This window comes from Rhagoletis pomonella, unplaced genomic scaffold (assembly GCF_013731165.1).
Source record: "Rhagoletis pomonella isolate Grant_MI unplaced genomic scaffold, Rhpom_1.0 Rhpom_scaffold_00004, whole genome shotgun sequence".
NCBI classification, from domain to species: Eukaryota; Metazoa; Arthropoda; class Insecta; order Diptera; family Tephritidae; genus Rhagoletis; species Rhagoletis pomonella.
In genome coordinates, this window is record NW_023458558.1 from 33,637,231 (window position 1) to 33,660,716 (window position 23,486).

The following is a 23,486-nucleotide window of genomic DNA, read 5'->3' on the forward strand; positions in this document are numbered from 1 at the left end:
AGTTAATCTAATAGCCTATTTCCTCCAAAGGCTTAACTGCAGTTAAGAGCTCAGATAAGTACCAATTATTTTAACATGAGGCAATTGGCAATGTTTATTTCTTACTTTTGCTGACTTTGCTTGTACCTAATGTGACAATTACCCCGTTCGAATGATAATCTCGTTTTTCCACTGGGCATAAACTGCATTTAAGGCTTGGTGGAAAGCCCCTCTAAGACAATATATTGTTCATGTTGACACCTACCTAGTTATCAGTTTATCGGATTAAAAAAATAATAATTTCTATTGTATTTTATCGTTGTAAACTGAATAAAAAATATAGCCACACAATTAAACTAATGAAATTTCAGGCTTTTCCAGGCGGCGGCGATATGATTTTAGATTCAGAAATAATATTGGTGGATACAGAAACGGGGAGCTTGCTTCCATTTGGTACACTAGGTGCCCATAAAAAGAAAGAGTTTGCACACGCGGAAGTGTGTATTTTCACGTTTGACTGTTTGTTGTATAAGGGAGAAGATTTGACGAACACGTATGTAATTTGTATTTTCGATTACAAATACTTAAACTCAACATAATTTATGCTTTCTATTTAGCCCATTTCATAAACGCCGAAAAATATTGGAGGAACATATTGCGCCTATCAAATATTGTGTTGAACTTTCAGAAAGTAAATTTCTGAAAACAAAAAACGAACTATCTATTATGACTGCCAAGGTAATAAGTAGGAAATACAAATATTGTATTTGCAAGATTTATTAAAATTACTTAACGTTTGCATCTGCATTGTCAAGGTCTTGAAGGCGAATCTCGAGGGTGTGGTTCTTAAGAATCCAAATGGCATTTACCAACCTGGCAAGCGTGGTTGGCTGAAGGTGAAAAAAGACTACCTCTTCGGGGGCAAAATGGCAGACTCTGCAGATTTGGTTGTATTGGGTGCTTGGTATGGTTCTGGCAAGAAAGGCGGTATATTAAGCATTTTCTTAATGGGTTGTTACGATAGTACTGATAGGCTCTGGAAGACTGTAACAAAAGTTCATTCTGGCCTGGACGATTCAGAAAACGAAAGAGTCCACGAAGAGCTTATGACCCTGATGGAACGTGCCGATCCGAATAGAGTACCCTCATGGCTGCTTTGCAAAAGAGCTCTGGTGCCAGATTATATCGCAAAAATACCCAATAAAATGCCTGTTTGGGAAATAACAGGAGCCGAATTTACTAAATCGGAAGCGCACACAGCTGAGGGAATTTCAATACGATTTCCTCGTATAACGAGATTACGTGCTGATAAATCTGCAGATCATGCTAACGATTTAAAATATCTTCAAAAACTATATGATGCTTCTAAAAAGGATGTTAACGTCGATTTATTACTGTCCAACTGTGACGATGAAGATGGGGGAGGAAAACCTAAGATTGAAGAAATTGAATCTAAAATAAACCTTACGCCAAAGAAAAAATCCAAGACCGAAAATGACGATGATGACATACCAGGAAGCAGCGGTAATATGAAAAGGAAGAGTACTGAGATGGAAAAAGAGTTTTGTAATAGTAGCAAGAAAAGAAAAACGCAGAGCCCAAATATGAATGGAGAAAAATCGAAAACTATAGTAAAGGTGGAAGGAAAACAGACCAAATTAGATTTCAGTTCTCACGTCAAGGGGGAAAACAAATTTAGTGATTTTTTGAAGAAGGAATCGCCAGCCGGTGATTGTAGTACCGATTTGCCCAAAAAGAGCGATATTTTTAAAAATTTAATAGCATATTTCGAAGATAAAATTAAAGATGATAAACTGAAATCATCCTTCGTTTCAAATGGAGGTGTAGTAACCGAAAATTCCCAAAATGCAAACATAGCATTTTATTCAACTACAAAACTTGATAAAGATTTGGGTGAAATCAGGCAAGCATAATTACTTAATATCAATAGTAGTAATTGATATTATTGCCATTTTAATTATTTCAGGAATTGTTACAAAAATGGCACACGGCATTTGAGCGTTGACTGGCTTTGCGATTCACTGCGGGAAGGAGAATGCAAAGATTATCCAATCTATGCGGTTGTATTGTGTTAGTAATATATAAGGTTAAAATTTTAAACAATTTTTAAAATTTCATAATTTAAATTTACATTACAATTGTACATATATATGCATGTTTATCCAAAATATTAATTGTAATTACTCAAAAAATTAAAGCTTTGCACCGCCAAGCACAACAACGTTATCACACCAGCTGAAATAAGCGAATTACAAGCGATGAATTGAATATTTTTATATTTTGAAAAGTTAATATTTTAAAATACATACATACAACATAACATATATTTTTTTCATGGTAATATTTTCTATCTTTTGAAAAGCATAGGATTGTTTACAAACACATAAAAACAGTTCATAAGAAATTGTAATCAGTCGTGACATAGACGTGGGCGAACACAAAAGCGTTTAATATTTTCTGATAAAAAAATTGTGGGTTAGTTTGTACAGCAACATGTCGTTTGAGCTTTGTATGCTAGGTGCAGTTTTTATTTATCTGGTCTATCCTTGGGCTACAGCAAATTTTCACTTCTCCGGAAAGCGTCTAATACCCTATGATGAACCTTTCCCGGTGTTTGGTTTGTTATTAGGTGTGTATTAAAACACTAAAAATATTTTTTTTCCTACAGCTAGTTTTAAATTTAACGCCAGTTTTGTATATTGGCTGTAGTCAATACTTTCGTGTGTTCGTTTTGAGGTCGTACGCACGGTGTCTTTCTTTCTTCCAATAGAACAATACTCCAGTCACTCCAGTGACCATCAAAACAAGTTGAAAGAATGGTATTTCAGGGATAGTAGCCGAAATCTAGCCTAAATTTTAGCTCAAGTGGAAGGTTCTATCACCTTTTGTGTTTCTGCTAGGTGTCTCAAATATTGCAAAAAAACCGTTTTTCTCAAAATCTAAATCAGTGTTGCCCTTTTTTATACACGAAACCATAAGTTTTTCTAACGAAATCTAACCTCAATTACATCGGCAACCTATTTTAAAATTCTTTAAGAATTCTTTACCTCTATACTCTTGCCACCAGCAAGCCTGATGAATTAATTTAATTTTACCTTTTTAAATACGTGACAGTTCAGAAATAGAGCCCTTTTTAAACCCATTTCATTTGATACTAATATTTTTAACATTTGCTTTAACTTATTAAATAATTTGAGTTTTCCTTTTTAAACAGGTGGCAATTCTCTTTAATATTCTAAATATTCAAACTAAGGATATCTTGCCACCTTCGTTTCACGTCATATTTGAATATATCATTTAGATTTTGTTTACTTTAATTAAATTCTAATTTTAAAACATATGGCAACCATCTTCAAAATATTTTAAAACCAAAACTTTGTTAAACCTTTTTCGACTTACACACATATTGCGATACAAGTTTTAATTGTCTATATAATTCCCTTAATTCAAGTTGAATTTAATTTCTAAAACATATGGCAACCCGCTTAAATAAGGTATTTTTAACCCATGTCAATTTATACCCATTCTTTAATAATTCATTTGACTTTTTAAATAATTTGAGTTTAGCTTTTTACACAGGTGGAAACCTTATTTTATGTTACAAATGCTCAAACCAAATATCTTTTAATACTCCATAGCTCGGCGCTAATATTTCAATATTTCATATAATTTAATGCTACAGATGGCAATCCTATTGTATTGTGATACATATTTTACTTATGCAGTTTAAAAATAAATTCTCTTTAAAGCAATTTTGATTTATACTCATATTGAAGTAATTTCAAGCTATTGCTTATATTGAATCTAACTTTGTAACAAGGTGGCAACTCTCTGCAAAATATTCTCAAACCACAACCTCTTTCGTCTGACATTCATATCAGGATATACATTTCAATTTTTCTACCTTTATTTAAGTCGAACTTGCGTTTTGAAACAGGTGGCAACCCTCCTACATATAACAAAGAAATAAAGCCTCGTAGTGTAATTATTGATTCAACTTAAAAATAACTTGAATTTATTTTTTTTTATCAGGCGGAAATTCTTTTTGAAAAAATAGGAAGTTATTGCACATCCAGGGGTCAAGCCCTTTAATTTGATCCACCACTTTGTAAAATCGAACGAACGGTACAGATGTGATATGATTAAAAAGGTTTCGCGTATTATCATACTAATATTTGTAGATTAGTTACTAAAAGAAAAACAGATCCATAATATAATAGATCCACATTACTTCAACAAGTACTTTCCAGATTGTTTAGCCAGTTTGAACTCGGCGAACGTTCTTGACTTTTTGTGCTATATAAAACGCACTCTGCGCGGGGCAGCCACTAACCTTACTTATGTACATAGATTTAGCATGCAGGAATTTCTAACAGGTAAACCTGAAAACGTCCAATTATCTTTTCCTGTTTTTCGGCTTTGATCATCATTTATTGCAAAAACTTCAATGAAAGTTGTCAAATGTGTGGTTTTATTCTAAACAAACATATCGTTACTACAGCATGGAAAGAGCGTATCTCACATCGTCGCTGAAATGCAATTTTTTATTGCATAAAATGATGTGGTGACTTACAATTTGATAAAATGCAATATAAATTATAATTTATAATAAACAACGAGTAAATTTTGGATTTTTAGTTAGTTACGATTCTTTATATTTCAGCGACGATGTGAGTTAAGCCCTTTCCATACTATAGAATGATATGTATGTACATTAGAGTGGTCCAAAAAAATAAAGTCGGAGTTTTAATGCCCGCACACCCTAGGATTGATCTATATCGAAAAAAATATACCCCTATTTTTTATTTTGAAATCCAAAAATATTTAGGGAGTGCTCAAAGCGCTCAAAGTTTTCCATGTATTTTATATGGAGGAAGAACAATGTTTCGTAGAAATGGTATAAAACTCTTGAAAATCAATATTTTTCGACCGGAAAACTGTGGTTCTCTGCAGGAGACTTCCAGTATTAATATCCAATTGTTTATTTAACCATTTTTTATGATTAAAGATTTTTTATTGGACCCCATTGCATTTTCTAAGGGCTTTAGAGGACCTATAAAATATAGTTACCATGAAAAAATTTTTAAAGAAACAAACACTGGGAGTCTCCTGAAGATAACTAAAGTTTTTCTATCGAAAAATATTGATTTTCAAGAATTCTACACTACTTCTACGAAAAGATGTTTTTTCTCCATATAAAATATGTACATGGAAAACTTTGAGCGCTTTGAGCACTACCTAAATTATTTTTTATTTCAAAATAAAAAAATATGGGTATATTTTTTTTTGGTATATAACAATCCTAGGGGGTGGCGGCATTAAAAATCCGACCTTATTTTTTTACATACATTTTTCGACCACTTAATGTACATACATACATATGTACGTATATATACGTACATACAGTGGTCGAACAAATTATAGCCGCGCCACATTTTTGCAAGTGCTATCATATAATTTTTTTGTAATTTAATTTTGCTTATTTTTTATAAAACTAGAGTTTTTTTTAAAGAAATTCCGTGTAAATTTAAGTTGAAAACTTTGTACAATATTTAAAAAAATTTAACCACCTATCGTAAAAATCTCGAGATTTTTATACCAGGTTTCCAAGAAAGATTCTGAGTATGCGGTTTTGCAGCCTATTCAATTCTAGTAGAATAAAGTACAGGTTTCAAATGGCTTCAAATTATGGTTGATTTTTCATAATTTTTTTTATAAAAATAAACTGTATTTATTCGTGATATCATCGCTCCAAGAGAAGAGTAGCACCTCTCAATGTCAGATTCTCGCATGGAAGAGTAGCACATTTCAGATCCTCGCGTGGTAGACAAAACTTATAACTATGTACTACTTTTCACTTTTTTCTACTAGAATTCTATTGGCTGCAAAAGTGCATACTCGGAATCTTTCTGGGAAATCTAATTAAGAAAGCTCGAAATTTTTACGAAAGTTTGTTGCATTTAGAAAACTCATCCCTTTCGATGTTATGAGCTTTTCCGATAGTCTTATTTTGCACCTATGAGATCTCTGATCTTTATTCTTACGTAGATGATTATATTGACGACGACAGAGTTACATCACTACTTATATTTTTTAGCGACACATAGGGTTCTTCTTATTCTTTTATTACAAATTCGTGATGTCGCTGCCGGGTTCAAAAAGTTCATGTAATAGTACAAATTTGATTAGCTGCGCCAGATTAACGTTGCCGTCTGTCTAGGTTATCATATAAAAGTGCAGCAAACTTTGCAAAAAATAAGAATAATTTCCAGGTTGAAATAAAAAATAAACAGCTCTATCGTAAACCCTACTTAAGTTTTATTTAATTGCTCTACATGAGCATGGTTCCGCCTTGTTAGTTGTTGTTGCACCGAAAATCACTACAACGTTATCACACCGGCCGAAATAAGAAAATGATAAAAGGCCAATATTTACATATGTATGTACTTTACATTGTTATCAAGCTTTTTAAGAAAGCTCTGCAAATTAAAATTTTAGTCCGATATCGGGATTGTTTATAAAAAGAACAGTTAAATTGAAAATACAATCAGTCGCGAGATAAACGTGCGAGAACACAAAAGCGTTTAATATTTTCTCATAAAAAAGTTTGGAATAATTTTTTAAAACATAATGTGGTTTGAACTTTTTATACTTGGTGCAATTTTCATTTATCTGCTGTATCGTTGGGCTACAGCAAATTTTGACTTCTTTGAAAAACGTCAAATACCGTATGATAAGCCTTTTCCGGTGTTTGGTAGCTTCAAAAAAGTGATGTTGCATAGACGCTCAATGTTTGATGTTGTAATTGATCTTTATAATCAACACAAGGGGCGGTAAGTTTTGTACAAGTTTCCAAGAGAAATAGAACCGGTATCATAATTCGTTGATAATAAAAATCATTATTAGTACCTATTAATTAATTAGTTTACAATAATAAAATTGGAACAGTCAATTTGGCTCTTGAGGTCGAGGAAACTATCTAACGGGTAAAAAATATACCGTCTTCGATCCCAACTCGCAATTTGACAGAAAATATGTTTAATTGTTATGAAAATATGTTAACTGTTTTTTAATTAAAACTTAAGTCGAAAAAAGTAGAATAGATGAATAAAATGCTGAAAGGTTTCGTCTTCCATATGCTAGTGCATCACCGGTGATTACTTCGAAAAACTACTCCTAGGTACCAGCATATCATCGGTGATACACTTGTAGACCTCTAAAATATCGACTCTACCTTTTCGGTGGAGGGAGTATAAGAAAGTTTTTAAAATTTTACATATACAGCTTAGGCGATGCTTCAAATGCTTCATCATTATTTTTGAAATCTTGGAATTTTGACAAAGATCTGAGAGCAGTTGCGAAACCTGATAATTGGGAAAAATAAGGTGACCCGATTTCTGAATTTAAATTTTTTTGGTGGAAAGTGCAGAAAAAGTAGAAGTTTTGAAGAAAATCGATTCTTATGTTACATATAATAAATGTTACATGATAAAAACTAGCTAAAAATATTTGTAGGGCTCCATCAAACGAAAAAAAAATCACATGAAATTATGATTTTGTTTTGAGTTTTCAGAAAAATTTTAGGAATGCAGTTTTATATACCGCTACATTTTTTTATAATAAAGTGCAAGTTGCACGTGGCTACGAGATTGCGTTGATTTTTAATAATATATATATTACCGGCCAAACCCGATCTTTGGACAAACTAGTTTTTCCTAAGCTAAACTAGTTCTACTTAGAGCCAATATATCCGTCCAACGCGGAAACAAGTTGGACGCAACAATTAGTCTGTTCCTTTGAACTTCGGACTAAAACCCGTGGAACTGTCAATCTACAATTTTACTCTCTCAAGTGAGAGTAAAAGAAAAACAGATGCAGAAGTGCACGGGAACGCAAAAAGCAGTATTTCCTGTAAAAACGTCAGTCGGTTTGTTTACACGTCATTTGTACAACACTGATTTGGCTGAAATTTCACTAAGTAATTATTAAAATCTATACATATTCAAATATCTCGTTCTTTACTTCCATTTTTTGTTTTTTACAAATATAAAGTTCTTTCTAAATCCTGTAACTTCTGACTAGGAACAGTTGCTCAGTTTCTCTCTCAAAAGTGTTCCCACTTACAGGTTTTATGTTAATAGGAACGACTTCCTGTAAGTTCTGACTAAATCCTGTAAACCGGACTGCTATTGGAACAGACGTAAAATTGTGGACTAAGTAGATGGAGTTGGACTGATGAGGGTTATTTTTTTGAAGTGGGGCCGAAGGCCGCCTACGCGGAAAGGTGTTCTGCGCAAAAATACTGTGGCCCTTATCTAGTTTAGCCTAGGCAAAACTAATTTGTCCTAAGATTGAGTTTGGCAGGTAACATATATATCTTAATATATAAAAATCCCATGTGACTGTGTTCGTTTACGCTAATCTCCGAGACCGCTTAACCGATTTCATTGAAATTTTGTGAGTGTGTATTGTTGGTTCTAACTTAAAAGATAGAATAGTGTTGAACCCGAGAAAACATTTTTTTTCATCGAAATTTTTTCTATGCTTCTCGCAGTGTTCTTAAAAGTGCCTGTGTATCTATTTTTAAAACTGCATACCTAAAATTTTTTTTTAAGAATTAAAAAAAAAGTTTTTTTTGCGGATTTTTTCGGTTTTAGGGAGTTCTACAATCGTTTTAAACTATTTTTTATTATGAAACAATTATTAACACTAGAATTTTTTTTCTCCCAAATTGCTACTATTTCTTTACTTTACACTAAAAAATTTAATATAAAAGTTCGAAAATCGGGTCAGCTAGTCTCTTGCTAATTTCTTAAAATGTCATTAAAAAAAAGTAATCAAATTGAGTGAAAAATGAAGGCTTCATTGAATTATGAACAAGAAATGTAAATTTTGGGTCACCGGGGATACTATAGTCTCAAACAAGTACGAACCTGTCTTGGCATAACTACCAATTCTGTTACAAAATAAATATGAAGGTATTCGGCTAATCATAACATGAATATTTTTGGTTGACACCTTGGGGTAGATTTTCGATGTGATCACCGGTGATGCTGAGGCAGACAACGTGTTAAAAGCTTTTTTTTTATTTTATACTATTTTTACTCATCATTATTTAGTAAGCATTTTATTGAGCCATGTTTATTCATTTAATTTCTTCTTTTTTCCGAAATTTCAGTATTTATGGCGTATTTTATCAAACAACACCGATGTACCTAATTCGAGATACAGATCTTCTGCGACAAATCACAGTAAAGGACTTCGATCACTTCCTGAACCACAATAACTTCTTTGGTGAGGATTCCCATGAACTCCTTACAAAGTCTTTGTTTCAAATGAAAAACGACAAGTGGAAAGATATGCGCAGCACATTGAGTCCAGCATTTACTGGCAGTAGGCTACGTCAAATGTTTGAGTTAATCAATCAGGTGGCCGAAGACAGTACAAACTATTTGCACAAACTACATTCCAAAGAATCCTGCAATGGTATTGAGTTAAACTTAAAGGACTATGCAACGCGTTTCACAAATGATGCCATCGCATCAACAGCTTTCGGCTTACAAGTGAACTCTTTTGAAGAAAAGGATAATACCTTCTATATGTTGGGAAGAAAGGCGACTTCGTTTTCATTTTGGATGAACTTAAGATTACTGTTGATCATACAGTGCAAAGGCTTGGCAAAGGTTAGTATGGTTTTGTAAATGATGAATGATTGAAGCGTTTAAGAAATCGATGTCCTCTCTATCGAAAGGATAACCAAAGTAGCAGGTCTGTCTAAGGCTTTCCAATAATTACTCTCCGATTGTGAGTTAACACAGTCAGTAATTTTTAGTCTCAAAAAGATCAAATGATAACACAAAATGGTTTCGGTCTCACCAAAGCGGATGCAGAGGCTTCTTTCGCTAGTTCGTCCGTAATCTTTTTCCTCGTTGACAAGAGTTAAAGATGATTAATATGGAAAGGCCCTGATGGCCGCTTGGTCTGACACTAAGGGGACGCTATCAAATGTTTTTCAACGGATCTTCTGGTACTGGTCTACATTGATATGGGGGCTAGTGCCCTCAGTTGGCAATGAAAAGTTTAGTGTCGGGTCCATAAAAACCCACAATTTTTCTATCTTACATTCCTTGGTCCTTATATCAATGTACGTATGTATATGGGATCGAGAATTCCTGTTCTGGGATTTTTACTAAAATTTCCTGTTAAATCGGATCGTTTTTAATATAGACTCAGCAATCGCGCATCTTTATAACACTGCGATCGTCCCCAACATATGTGTCTCTCATATGCTGGCTATTATGAAGAGTACCGTCAGATATTCGTTGTTACAATTACATATCTGGAGGCAGCTCAGAAGCGACTCAAGAGCTGCAGCAGAACAAATTCTCATTGATCTTGTGACTGAAAGGTAGTCTTTAGAGTTTAGTCAAACGTTGAATGGCAGTTTTATGTACATATTTATGTATTATTTTTGGCCACCAACTGCAAAGGCGTAGACAATTACATATATATTATACATTTATATTGGGTGAACGATTATGCTGTATATCCAAATTTTTCTAAGCTCAAAGAGTCGCATTTGTCATCTGTTGATCTATGTATACCAAATGTAGATATAAAGTAGTTGGATAATTTAGTGTTTGGCCGATATCTTCAGTTTTGGAAACAGGATATAGAAGTACGAGGCTAAATCGGTAGGAAATGGTGAATAAGGTAGCAATTCGTAGTCAAAATATGGATTTTTTTACTTGCCGACTATGCACGTCTGCACTCTAACATTGTCACTGTGGACCAGGAATCCATCGAAATTGGCCAAAATTCAAAATATTATCGGAGCTTTTGGGGTCGCTGATATGACGAAAGATATTTTGAAAATTGGGCGAATTAGCTTGAAACTTTTTGCTCAGGATTTTTTGGGGTTGGGGAGTTGCCAGATTCTGAAACGGAGAAAGGAGTACATTTCTATTTTCGATAGAAAAAAAAGCAGTACAAACATAAAAAGGAGTAACAATTTTTTTAATTTTTTGTGCAATTTATTGTTACAAATTACCAAAAAGTAAATATATGTATAATCACATATTTGAGATCGTTTCTATTAATTAGGTAGAAACAAACAAAAATATTTTAGATATCTTTTTCAAAGCGAAAATGAATAAAAAAATAAATAACTAAATTCCACAAAAAAAAATTCCAGACTCTGCCATTTTTAATTTAATATTTTTCTGATTTTTATATTTTATTTTATATTTTTTATTACGATCGATGTTTAAGAATTGGATGTTAGATTTCAAAAATTCAAAATCGTGTACTCAGTTTGAAGTGCGAAGAAATTTCTGAAAGAATTGAATCTCAAAAAATTTAACGAATTTTTGGGTTACTGTTTAGGAATTTAAGTTTAAATTCTCAAAATTCAAATAACTGGGAAGCATAGAGGGGATGCAGGTGGCCAAAACTCATGTTGCCTTCAATCTCAGAAGGTCCATCTAGTTTTTTGCTCTCACTGAGCAGACCGGCCTCAAGGTGGACTGCTGACTGATCACTTCACGTGGCACAAACACCTCACTGTGATAGGCGTAAATGATAACTCCCTTTGCCCATCCTGCCTTTAAGAGGATGAGACGTTGGAACCTTTCTTGTACTTCTTGCTTGCTCGGTTGTTTGCCACCGATTTGTCGATATTCGGTCTTTTCTATATTGTCAGTTTCTGAATTTAAAGTTTGGCGTAAAACGCTTTGTCGGCTTTGTTGTTTCAATTAGTAATAATAATTTTTATCTTAAAAGGTGACAAAATATTTAACTTTTTCGCAAGTTATTCTAAAAATTGTTTGTAAACTACTTTCATTTATCTATAAGTCGAAAATAAAACCATTTAAATCAAATTCAATACATCACTTTTGGCCACTTTTGGCTAAACTTTGGCACTGTCCGAGTTTGTCCGCTTTCAATGGCAGAAAAACTTTGAATTTAAAGTAAACAAAAATAAAATTATTTTGCACTTAATTATTTTCCTACATGTTTGGCCGAGCCGAGTTGTAACACAACTGGAGGAAACCACAGTTTTACGCCGCCTATGAGCGGCAAAATATGTCATTGGCCCATTGGTTCCCTCACAGTACATATGTATCTTCCTATGAAGACATGCAGAATGGGAGAAATACATTATTCCCAAAATCAGAATCCCAAACACGAAATCCCCACACTTTTTTGGTGACAGTGTCACAAAATCCCCAAAACACAAAATCCCTAAACTTTTGAAAATGGTTCAATTTTTTTTTTTGAATTAAAGTTTTTCGTTCTTTACATGGGAAGCGACGAAAATGTCAAAAGCAAAGCAATACACTTGAAACGCCTTGACGGTAAAGGCGAATGTGTACTTTTCCCTTCTTACCCCTTCTCTTCCACTAACACGCAGAATTAAATTCAATACTTGAGCCTATAGTGCAACAAACAGGCGAAGTAATAAATCAGCTATTTCGATTTATTTTCTGTCAATCGGCCATCTTATAAATCATTTTAACGACGAATTTTCAAGTAAGATAGTGTAAAAGCGAAATATATTCTTTTTTTTAATTATTTATTAAAGCTTATACAAAAAATCAATATAAATCCTCCTCCTCGCTCTCATTACATCACCAGGTACAATTTCACCATGACTTGAACCGTTTAAAACCTTCATAAATATTTTTAATTTATGACAATATTTATATATAAGTACATGGTTATGTATGTACATAAATACTAGGGATGTTTCGAATGTCATATTTGTCACATTCGCGAATGCAAATGAGAATTTTCGGAATGCGAATGCGAATGTTAGGAAAAACATTAAAAAAGCTATAATCAACTTAAGTCATCGTTTTTATTACTTAAACATTTTGTAAATTATTAGAACATTGAACAAGTGCTTAACCTATAAAGTGTTTTAATCTAATAGTCAAAGTTCAAAAGGGGCATATTATATTTCAAAAAAAGTAATTTTGTTGCCTTTTCTCTCATGAGGCGATTTCATAGAGGCTCGCATATAGGGCCGGCTGCACTGAACAATTGCTCACTTGGAACGATGGCGGTTGGAGCGTTCAAATATTTGCGGGCCAGAGCTGTAAATTTTTTGTATTTTAGTTGAGTTTTCCACCAATCGAGAGGATTTTCACCGAGATGAGCTGGTTTTCTTTAGGATAGGCCTTCAATAGAGCTTTAATTTCTAATTCTTTAATGTCTCCAGATTCTATATACGAGTTTTCACATTCGCTGGAAGAAATTTGTGTTTATGTAAATTCATGCTAAATATATTCCTAAGTCTTTGCGATGTACTACGTTTTCTTTAATTTTCATTTACCTAATAAATTTTTTGTGAATTCATCATCATAAAGTTATTCCGCGGAAAATTCAAAAAAATTATTAAGCTCTCTATCCCTCTAATACTGCCAATTTTGGTGTGCATCTTAACAGCTAAAGCCATTTTTAATTAACCGACTTCCAAAAAAGGAGGAGATTGTAAGTTCGTCGGAATATTTTTTTTTTTATGTATGTTACCGCATAACTTTGGACCACATCAACCGATTTCGATAATTCTTTTTGCATCGGAAAGGTGGTGTCTCAGAGGTGGTACTAATCTGGTTAAGATCCGATCAGTGGATCATGAGATATATATATATACATATATATATTTTATATGAGAGTTGAAATCGGTTTTTATTTTGCTAAAAATAATTATTTCCTTTTTGGTTGTTGTTGTTTCCGACAGGGTGGGTGTATGATGTATTATGGAACGAATTTCCGTCATCCCTTGTCAAATTTGGTTTGGAGACAAACCGGTTTCGGCGTTGTGCCATCTTCAGTGTCATTTTTCGTTCTCCGAGAACCGGTTTGTCTCCAAACCAAATTTGACAAGGGATGACGGAAATTCGTTCCATAATACATCAATAATAATTACTTGTTTTAATTGTTGATTTATATACAAACATTAGTAGATAATATATTGATATATGCACATATGTACATATGAACTCATATGTACCTACATATGTATGTAATTAAGGTTTTTGCAGTAACATTTCTATATCTTAACGAAATTGCAGCTTCTTCGAATTGAGTTCGTTGACAAAAACTCAACTAAGTACTTCTGTCAACTAGTTCTAGATGCTTTTAAATATCGCAAAGAACGAAATATTCGTCGGCCTGACATAATTAACTTGCTAATGGAGGCCCGCGGTCTCTTTCCTACCGACTCGCCAAAGGCACATAATCGTGAATGGACCGACACGGAAATGGTGGCGCAGTGCTTCCTTTTCTTTTTCGGAGGTTTTGAAACTATGGCGACACTGATTTGTTTTGCAGCATATGAATTAATGGGGAATCCGATTGTACAAGAAAAACTGTTTGAAGAGGTTGAAGAAATTAATAAACGACGGGAAGGTAAAAGATTGACATATGAAGATTTACAAGGGATGAAATATTTGGAAATGGTTGTAAATGAAACTTTGCGAAAATGGCCACCCATTATAACACTCAATCGAATTTGTACAAAAGATTTTCTATTCGAAGCCGACGGCGAACGTATGGAAATAAAGAAAGGCGAGGTTATTTTGGTGCCAGTGTCAGGTATTCATCGCGATCCGCAGTACTATCCAAATCCAGATAGTTTTGATCCTGAACGCTTTAGTGCCGAGAACAAGGACCAAATCAAACCATTTACTTTTCTGCCTTTTGGAGAGGGACCACGTAACTGTATTGGTGAGTATTGAAATTCGATGCTTGTTTTAAGCTACGTATTTTTTTTAATACTTCGTATTTAGCTTCACGCTTCGCTACGCTGGAAGCAAAGGCAATACTCTATTATTTAGTGCGCGATTTTCGCATCACCGCTGCCAAAAGGACTGCATTACCAATCGAATTGGAGAAAAACGGCTTACGTGTAGCGCCAATAAATGGTTTCTGGTTGAAGCTTATCGCGCGAAATAAGATATAAATTGAAATTGGAGACTGTCATGAAAAATTAATGATTTGGTTTATCAACAAGACAAATTGAAGAAAAAGTTAAAATACATTTAACATAACGTCTTCATTAATTAGTCTTTTGGAAGAGATCTTCAATGAAATATATTAGTGCTGGGAATTATCGATACCAAAAGTACTCAGAACTCGATTCTCAGAAGGATCGCTAGTACCCGATTTTTAAAAATATCCATACTGAGTACTCCATAGTACTCAGTACTCACAAAAGAACTCGAAACTACTGAGAACTCAAAAGTACTCTGTTACAATTATCACCTTGATACATGTACTCAGGATCGATTCAAAGTACTAAGTATTAAGTGTCGAATAGATACTTAAAAGTACTGAGTTCTATTTACATTTACCGGTATTCAGAAATGATTGTACTCAATTTCAAGTTTCAATCATTTTCAAACACAATACTTGTACCCAGTACAATAATTTGCGATTAATGTATTAATTTGAATAAATTACTGCCAGCTTGCGAGATACCAAAGTTTCTCTGTAATTATCCTTTGATTTAGTGTTCGTATAGTCGTGGCTCTTGTTATCCTATAAAACAAACAAAAAAAAATTGTATGTATTGACAGTAGTATATTATATATCTATATATGCATAAGTATTTAATTTTTGTGTTATATCTTTGTATTCATGTATGTATTTTATTTAAATTAAGTATACTCACACACCCGCAGGCAAGCAGTACAGCTTCGCGGGTTCCGTTCTAAATTTTAAGGTGAAATGTAAACCAATTCGAATTTAAATAAATAATAATATATAATAATAATCTCTACACTAAACATTGAAATGTTACAACCATTGGTATAATTAAAGAAAGTACCCAGTACTCTCGAAATAACCGATCCTGAAAGGTATCGCTACCAAATAACTATATTCTAAAAAATACCCGATTCCTCCCAACACTAAATTATATCCAGCAGCAACTTGAAAAAATTCTATTTTGAATTAGAACATATCAAGATAAAAGTTCGCGAACGCAAAATTAGCAAACACTTGAAAGTTTTTAAGAAACTGAGTATTTGGTGTTTTAATAAGTTACTTTATAACTAAAAATTATCAACATAAACTTCATTATTTTCATAAGTTGCAGACTGTTGACTTTTATAAGCTGTTTTTATTATTATGTATTATTATTATTAATATTATTATTAAGACGTAAAATCTTGTTTTTGTACATTTTCTTGCTGGTCGCTAGAATTTGAAACTTTCCCTCAAAATCAGCTATCACTTTGCTCTCTCAATTTCACTTACTGTGCAAGTGGTTTGCCTACCCGAACGACAAAATCTGATAGTTTGTGATAAATATACTTGTACTTATATATGTTCAGTCCCAGTCACTTGAATGGCACACCGTTTTGATTTTCAGTATGTACAGTTTTCCTTTTGTTTGAATAATATTCATTATTTTTTTTTCCCAAAAATATAGCAGATTCTGCACTGCGAGCCGAAAACTTTCGGGTATGCTGTTTTGTAGCCCATGTAATTTTAGTGTAATAAAGTGCAGTTTCAAGTGCCTACAAAACACCGTGAAATTTTGAGAATTGTTCGCGCATTTTCTTACTTATAAAAATATTGTCGAGCATACTTTTTAGATATGGAAAAAATGCATGTGGCCAGCTGTATAAGTTAAGTAACATTTTGACTAGCTTTGACTATTTTTTCTTTTGTTTTTGCATATTATATAACAAGCCCCGTTTAAATCTACATTTCAAACTTTGTACAAAAATTATAAAAATTCATCAAACTTTACCAATTTCCCTCAAAAATTTCAAACTTTTTATTAAGAATTTTTAGAAAAAAATTTATATAGGCAGTTTTATAACCAATTGAAACCCACAAAGTGCCAGCTTCAAGTCAATAGAAAATTGCGTTGATTTTTCATAATTTTTTTACCTGGCGGTATTGTGCATTCTCTTCCGTATAAAGTATGCTCGATAATTTATTTTATTTGGAAGTAATCAGCATCCTTGACATCCGGGAAATTAGATATGCATCAAGGGGCCCAAATTTATAGTATAATTATTTTACCGTTTTATTATTATTATTTACTTTATTGTAATTTGTCTGTACAATTATTGTATTATGTTGTATTTGATCCTGTAGACATATGTTAAGATCTTGTAATACATATTGTAAGCAATGCATGTGATTAAGAAAATGAAATAAATGGATATGAGAGTGACTATATTTTATTACTCCATGAGGAGGGATTTGGGAGTATAGAAAAAATTTCTTCTCGTTCGAATCTGTATTGGTTTTCTATTGGCACAAAGTGCTGGCTTATAAGTCCTAAACGATTCATATGTGTTTTAATCGCAGATTTTTTCGGGGTTTCAGGATTTCTAAGCGACTATTCTCTCTGCATGCCAACGTCACACATGAGATGGGTCGCGGACTAATTGTGTTCCAATTATGCCCGTGAGGGGCGAGTCGAGACTAATTGTTCTCCACTAATAGCCGTTTGAGACTATTTGCGACTAATTAATACCCAAATGTACCCGACTGAGACTAATCCTGGAATTGCAGGGAATTTTTGAAGGTAGTTCTATATCTTTATTAATACTCCATAAAACTTAATAGATGAAAAGCCATATTTAAAAATACTGTTACGCTTTATCATTGAAGTGTAGTTAGATGATTTCCTAAATCTTTCTGCTTTGGCCACAATGCCTGCCACTATAAACTTATGAACATTATCATTTTAATAACAAACACTCATTTCATGCTGAAGCAACGATTCTACATACCAAAAAAATATACTCAGCTTATCTGACATCTTTATTTGACCGTAAATCTGCCCAAATTTATTTGAAAACTTTCTTGGTCTTTTAGAATTGATCTGTAAATATGACCCTCCCTTGCATGAACATTTCGAAGGAGGACTTTCAAACAAATAAGAAACGTCTTCAAGTTCATTAGTTGTCTTCTGAAATACAAAATGAATGCTGTGCATGTCAAGTTATTCGCATGAATAGAAAAAGAGAGAGAGAGAGAGGCAGTCAAGTATTACACAATTATCGTTGTTGTTGTTGTAGCAGCATACAAATTCCCCAAAGACTTTTTGGGGAGTGTTGCTGGAGTGACAGTCCTTGGCCAGATATAAATCTGGGTCGTTCCGGTTACGTAGACCCGACTGTCGTGGGAACGACACAATTACAAAAGGCCAACATTCCACTGGCTGACTGTCGTGGAATGGGTGTAACAATGGCAGTAAAATGAGCGGCAATTACAAAGAAGCACAGAGGCATATTCTGGTTCACATGGGCGTAGCAAGTAGGGGCAGGGGAGTGCTCGAGCCTCCCCCCCTAACTTTCAAATTTTCCTTATATAAATATAAAATAGTACCCTGAAATGCCAGCTTAATAGGGTCGAGCCCCAACGCCTCATAGTTGTCCCTTTCACACTCTGGAAAAGCGGATTTTCTTTAGGCCCTTACCACGATGCAGCGAAACAAAGGTGGCGCCTGTACCAATTTGCCGAAAAGTTGTACCTAAAAGTATATATACGTACCTAAACAGTAAACATGTATTTTTATGTGCATACATTTTTGGTAGTTGGTGGACTACATCTTCCTTTGTACCATAACAACTTTTCTACTTACACAAAACAATATTTTACTACGTTCCAAATGTACCTAAAATAATGTGCTTGTACCGAATGCACGCTCCAATTTAAGATGATGAAGAGTAGGTACAATTCAACCTAGTTTTACATCATTATTTCGCACCACTTGTTCGCTTCTTCCTCTTCTTCTTCAAAATTATTATTTACACTCTCATTCTCAAAATAATGTGACGTGGCACCCAGTTGCTCTCAGCTCAATTGGCGCAATCTTGTATTCTATCATTCTTGGGCCCTTACTAATCCTTGGGGACTCTTATTTTTCTAACTAACTCTTAATTCACGCAATATTCAAAGCCCAACATGTCTCTGTGTGTACATAGGGGTGGTCCAACAATGCATGCGAAAGAGTAAAGTCGGCATTTTAAGGCTCTCACCCCTCGAATTATTCTATACCCAAAAGAATATACCCCTATATTTTGGAATCAAAAAATATTTAGAGGTCGCTTAAAGCGCTCAAACTTTTCCATGTATTTTATATGGAGAAAAAACTACTTTTCGTTGAAATGGTATAGAATTTTTGAAAAGCAATATTTTTCAAAGGACTCGCGATAATAATACCCAATTGTTTATTTAATGTTTTCATAGTAATTATATTTTTAGGACCGCCAAAAACCCCTGAAAATGCAATGGGGGACCCATAAAAATGGCTAGTATTACAAAATGGTTAAATAAACCATTGGGTATTATTATTGGCAGTCTCCTAAAGAGGACCATAGTCTTCCGATTGAAAAATATTGGTTTTAAAGATTCCTATACTAAATAGGTTTTTTTTTCATATTATGTAATTGCATGGAAAATTTTTAGTGAGTTAAGCGACCTCTAAATATTTTTTGATTTCAAAATAAAAAATAGGGGTATATTCTTTTGGGTATAGAATAATTCGAGGGGTGAGAGCATTAAAATGCCGACTTTAATTTTTTTTCTGATCACCCTAATGTGCCTACATATGTACTAAAACTCTCAAATACTCAAACAATTTTTTCATGGTTTGGCATTAATTCGTTTTCTTTGAAGAAAAAAAAAACATTATTATAGTATTTCATAAGTAATAACCTCAAAGGTCGCATAGTTATAGGTGCTATAAAATAGAACCCGTTTTGCGGCGTAAATAATAAATACAGGCTACATTGTTATGATATTAAAGCAAATGCAATTTGTGTTTCGGAGTGGAAAAAATAAATATTTAAGCCTTAGGGGAACAGTTTGCATGCACATTTGACCAATTACGAACAATTTGTAGCAAAGAAAGCTTTATCTATGAATTTATTATAACAGTGCTATATACGTACATACATGAATAAATACTTGCGTTTTTAATGAAACTTAAAGTCAATATTTATTTATAATTATAAAAGCTGAAATAATAGTGCGTAGTTAAGTAGTTAGTCTGGCGGAAGTCGATTGTTTCTTTAATAATAATAATAATTTGGCGCTAACACTTCTGCTAAGAGTTTGGCTGAGCTTCTACTCCAATTTATTTTGTGTGTCCTGAAGTTATAACACAACTTTACGGCCCCCCTACGTGGTTTTATGAAAAGCTTTTTCAAGGCAGATATACTCCGATGTTTGCTATCGGTGTTGCCGCTGCCACCACGATTGAAGTTTTTCACTTCACTTTTATGGCCAACACTTCTGCACTTCCTCTTTGACAAAATCACGTCGATTTTAAGCGACCAGAATTCATCAACAAATTTTCTGATCTTGTTTTTACGTATTTTTAGTAGATACATATCGAGGACTTATCTGCAATTTTCACAAAAACCACTTTGTGATGTTAGAACCCATCGGGGACTTAGCTGTCATCACTGATGTTAATTCTGACTTTGCAATTTATAAGTAAATTCTTCTGTCAAGCTTTATACAAGGTCAGCATTAATATCACCGGTAACAGTTAAGTCTTTGGTGGATTTTTATATCAAAATCTCATTTTTGTGAAAAGTGCAGATAGAGGTTTTTGAATATAAGCCCTCGATATGTGCATACATATATGTAAGTCTCAAGACGGCATCATCGGTGTTGAACAATCGATTTGTTAAAAATTCTTGCTTTCTCTAGTGGTTTATCATTTCCCTTTTATTGGTTGAGAGTTCCAATTTACAAAAGTACGTGTCGGTTTGAAAGCAGCAGAAATGTGAGTTTTGAATTTTTTAAACCCGTTTTCTTTTGTAGCATGTCGAAGATGAATGGTATTAAAAGGTGTGCATGTATTTTACTTAATTTTAATAGCATTTTTTTTTTAAGGAAATACTTTTATTACTGCGAAGAAAAGCCACATAATCAATTTTTTCTTCCAAAGTGGACCATTAGCGGACAAAAAGTGAACCACTAGTAAAAGATTAAGTGATAGAATTAGTTCTACCCAGCACTGTAACATGCAACATGTGAATGAAAAAAATTTTTGGAATCCGAAAAAAAGTATTATACTATATATATGTATATATATTATATATTCGAGCGCTTGGTATATCATATCGTTAGTATGAAAAGGGCGTAACTTACATCGTCGTTGAAATAAAAAGAAAGCCGTAACTGACTAAAATCCAAAATTCACTTTTGTTTGATTATGATACATTTCATCGAATTATAAGTCCCCAAATCGTTTTATGCAATACAAAATTTTAAATTTTTAAGATTGCTTTGCTTTTATGACCTATTACTCAAATGTCTAAATGGCAGTTGGTTGGCATGGATGATAATATGTATTAAAAATTCGAATGTGATATAAAATACCTACTAACCTAATATACTAGTGAAAATTAGTATATGTACGTACATACACATGTACTAAGTATTTTTACACATATATGCATAAAAATTAATTAATGGTTTTGGTTTTCGCTCTTTTAATGTTGAAACAAGTTTTAATTTATAGCAATCAAGGAATTCACTTTATTTAAGTACTTAATCATTGCTCTTTAATGATATCTCAAAACAATCTTCTACCTGTATGAATACTTTATTTTGGTCTAAATGCAAATATGTAAATAGGTATGTTTAGAGTCTGACTAAAAAATCTGTATATTTTATTATAAATAACCGGATTAAAGATATTATTTTTTAATCGAAAATATCGCGAAAATAAAAATAATGGACAAATATATGCTTTACTTTAATTACTTTTTTGTTTTTATTTTACAATTGATATGCATATGTATACATCTTCGTATTTTACTTGTTTGGCGCTGTAACTGCCCAAGCGTTATTGCCCTAGTTCAATAAAGTATACGAATATTTTTTAACAATCAAAGAGCAACAATTCTTAATATTATGAAAATTATTGTTGAATTAATTTCAAATTCATATTATTAAATAGCAGAGTGCCAGTAAGGCGACCACCGTAGCCGAGTGGGTGAGTTGAGATGTAAACTATCATTGAGAAGGTTCCGCGTCGAAGACAGGTCAGCGCAGAATTGTTTTTTTCATTGTTTATTTTCAGCTTATAGTTAGGTAACCTAATAAAACTTTAGAGAATAGTCCCGCTCAATAAAAAGAAGGCTTTATTCTTGAAGAAAACCCAAAGAGATATCTTCTAACTTTTCTTCTATTTTATTACGTGGATTTCGTTCTGTGTGGATATTTGCTAGTACATATGTACATACATTCATATGTATGTAGATCTGTATTTCGATTCCGACAGATTTTATTTACAAGCTCTTATGCACAACTTCAACCACGTATAGAAAACAAAGTACGTATTGTCGCCTCATTGTCTACCAATTACAAAATTAATATCGTATTTTGGTGGATAAAATTAAACGTTTTATGATATGCATAAGCAGGCTCGAGTTACAAGAACTTTGTTATTAAGTAATATGCTTATTTATTTGGGCGTAATCATAAAAGTACATATCCACATAGATGCATACATACATCTAGATATATTAAGGCAGGATGAAATTACGCTTTTTTTTTCAAAAATCGCTCTAGCATACATGCAGACAGCTGATTTTCTTGCCCCAAAATAAGGGTGCAAAATTGTATTTGCCCCGGCAAGATTAAGATTTGAAAAAAAAACGTACACAACTATATTTACAGATTTTGAAGTGACTTTTTTAAAAGGTGCTTTAGACTAATTTGAACTTGCTGAACACGAATTTGTTATGAATTTATTTTTGCATAGAACGTTGTTCGACATTAGTGCTAGCAGTCTTTGTCTATATCTCGAAAACTCGAATTTGGGAAACATAAATGGCTATTGGATTCGTGTTCTGCACGGGCACCTCTAAATACAAAATGAAGCAAATAATATTTGGACCCTTATTTTTGGGCAAGAAAGCAGCTTTCTCCAAGTATAGCGATTTTCGAAAAAATCGAAATTTCACTCCACCTTAATACACAGGTACATATGGGTCCCCATTTTCTAAAATGTAATTTAACTGAATAATTTTAAACTTATACCAACATATCGACATTTTAATTCACAAAGGCCCTAACCAACATTTTTTTGAAACTACGTTTTCCGCAGATTTTGGTAGGATAAACTAAAATGCCCTTCACTAAAAATTTTAAAGTGTTAGTAGCAAAAACAACGGAATTGTATGCCTCTTTTTAAGGACCCTATCTGTTTTTTGGCTTTAATTTTTAAATATTTTCCGCTTTTCCTATAAAATAGAAAATTTGTTGGTTAGGGCCTTGGCGAATTAGTAGATATTAAGTTTTGATTTTCATTTTTTATTTGGTTGGCCTTTGAAAAAAGATTCAAAGCATCAAACAAGCAGCAAAGCAGTAAAAATTAATAAGTTTCCTTTGAAAAATTTTATAAATTTTTCTAAGCTGCTATTAAAAGAGCAAAAGAGCATCTTGAGCCACGGCTATGGCTAGTTAATCGTTGAAATATGGCTTGGGAA

The 23,486-nt window shown here is 33.1% G+C and overlaps 3 protein-coding genes across 3 annotated transcripts in view; 2 read left to right on the top strand and 1 right to left on the bottom strand.

Moving 5' to 3' along the window:
- LOC118738198 (suppressor of lurcher protein 1-like) overlaps positions 1 to 188 on the bottom strand; it is a 1,856-nt gene extending 1,668 nt beyond the window's left edge. The window contains exon 1 of the mRNA XM_036469122.1: positions 143 to 188. Within this exon, the coding sequence (XP_036325015.1) occupies positions 143 to 188 (46 nt within the window). The remainder of the gene's footprint in view (positions 1 to 142) is intronic.
- A 162-nt stretch (positions 189 to 350) lies between these two features.
- On the top strand, positions 351 to 9,298 carry LOC118737501 (DNA ligase 3; the record flags this gene model as incomplete). The annotated part of the gene is given in 5 exon segments (XM_036468051.1): positions 351 to 532; positions 597 to 717; positions 795 to 1,903; positions 1,967 to 2,070; positions 9,179 to 9,298. Coding segments are annotated over 5 exon segments (1,557 nt in total), but the record flags the coding sequence as incomplete, so codon positions are not given.
- A 37-nt stretch (positions 9,299 to 9,335) lies between these two features.
- LOC118738199 (probable cytochrome P450 9f2) lies at positions 9,336 to 14,968 on the top strand. Its single transcript, XM_036469123.1, has 3 exons — positions 9,336 to 9,683; positions 14,079 to 14,733; positions 14,796 to 14,968. The coding sequence occupies exons 1-3, from the start codon at positions 9,336 to 9,338 to the stop codon at positions 14,966 to 14,968; spliced, it is 1,176 nt and encodes a 391-aa protein (XP_036325016.1).
- Positions 14,969 to 23,486: the final 8,518 nt, after the last annotated feature.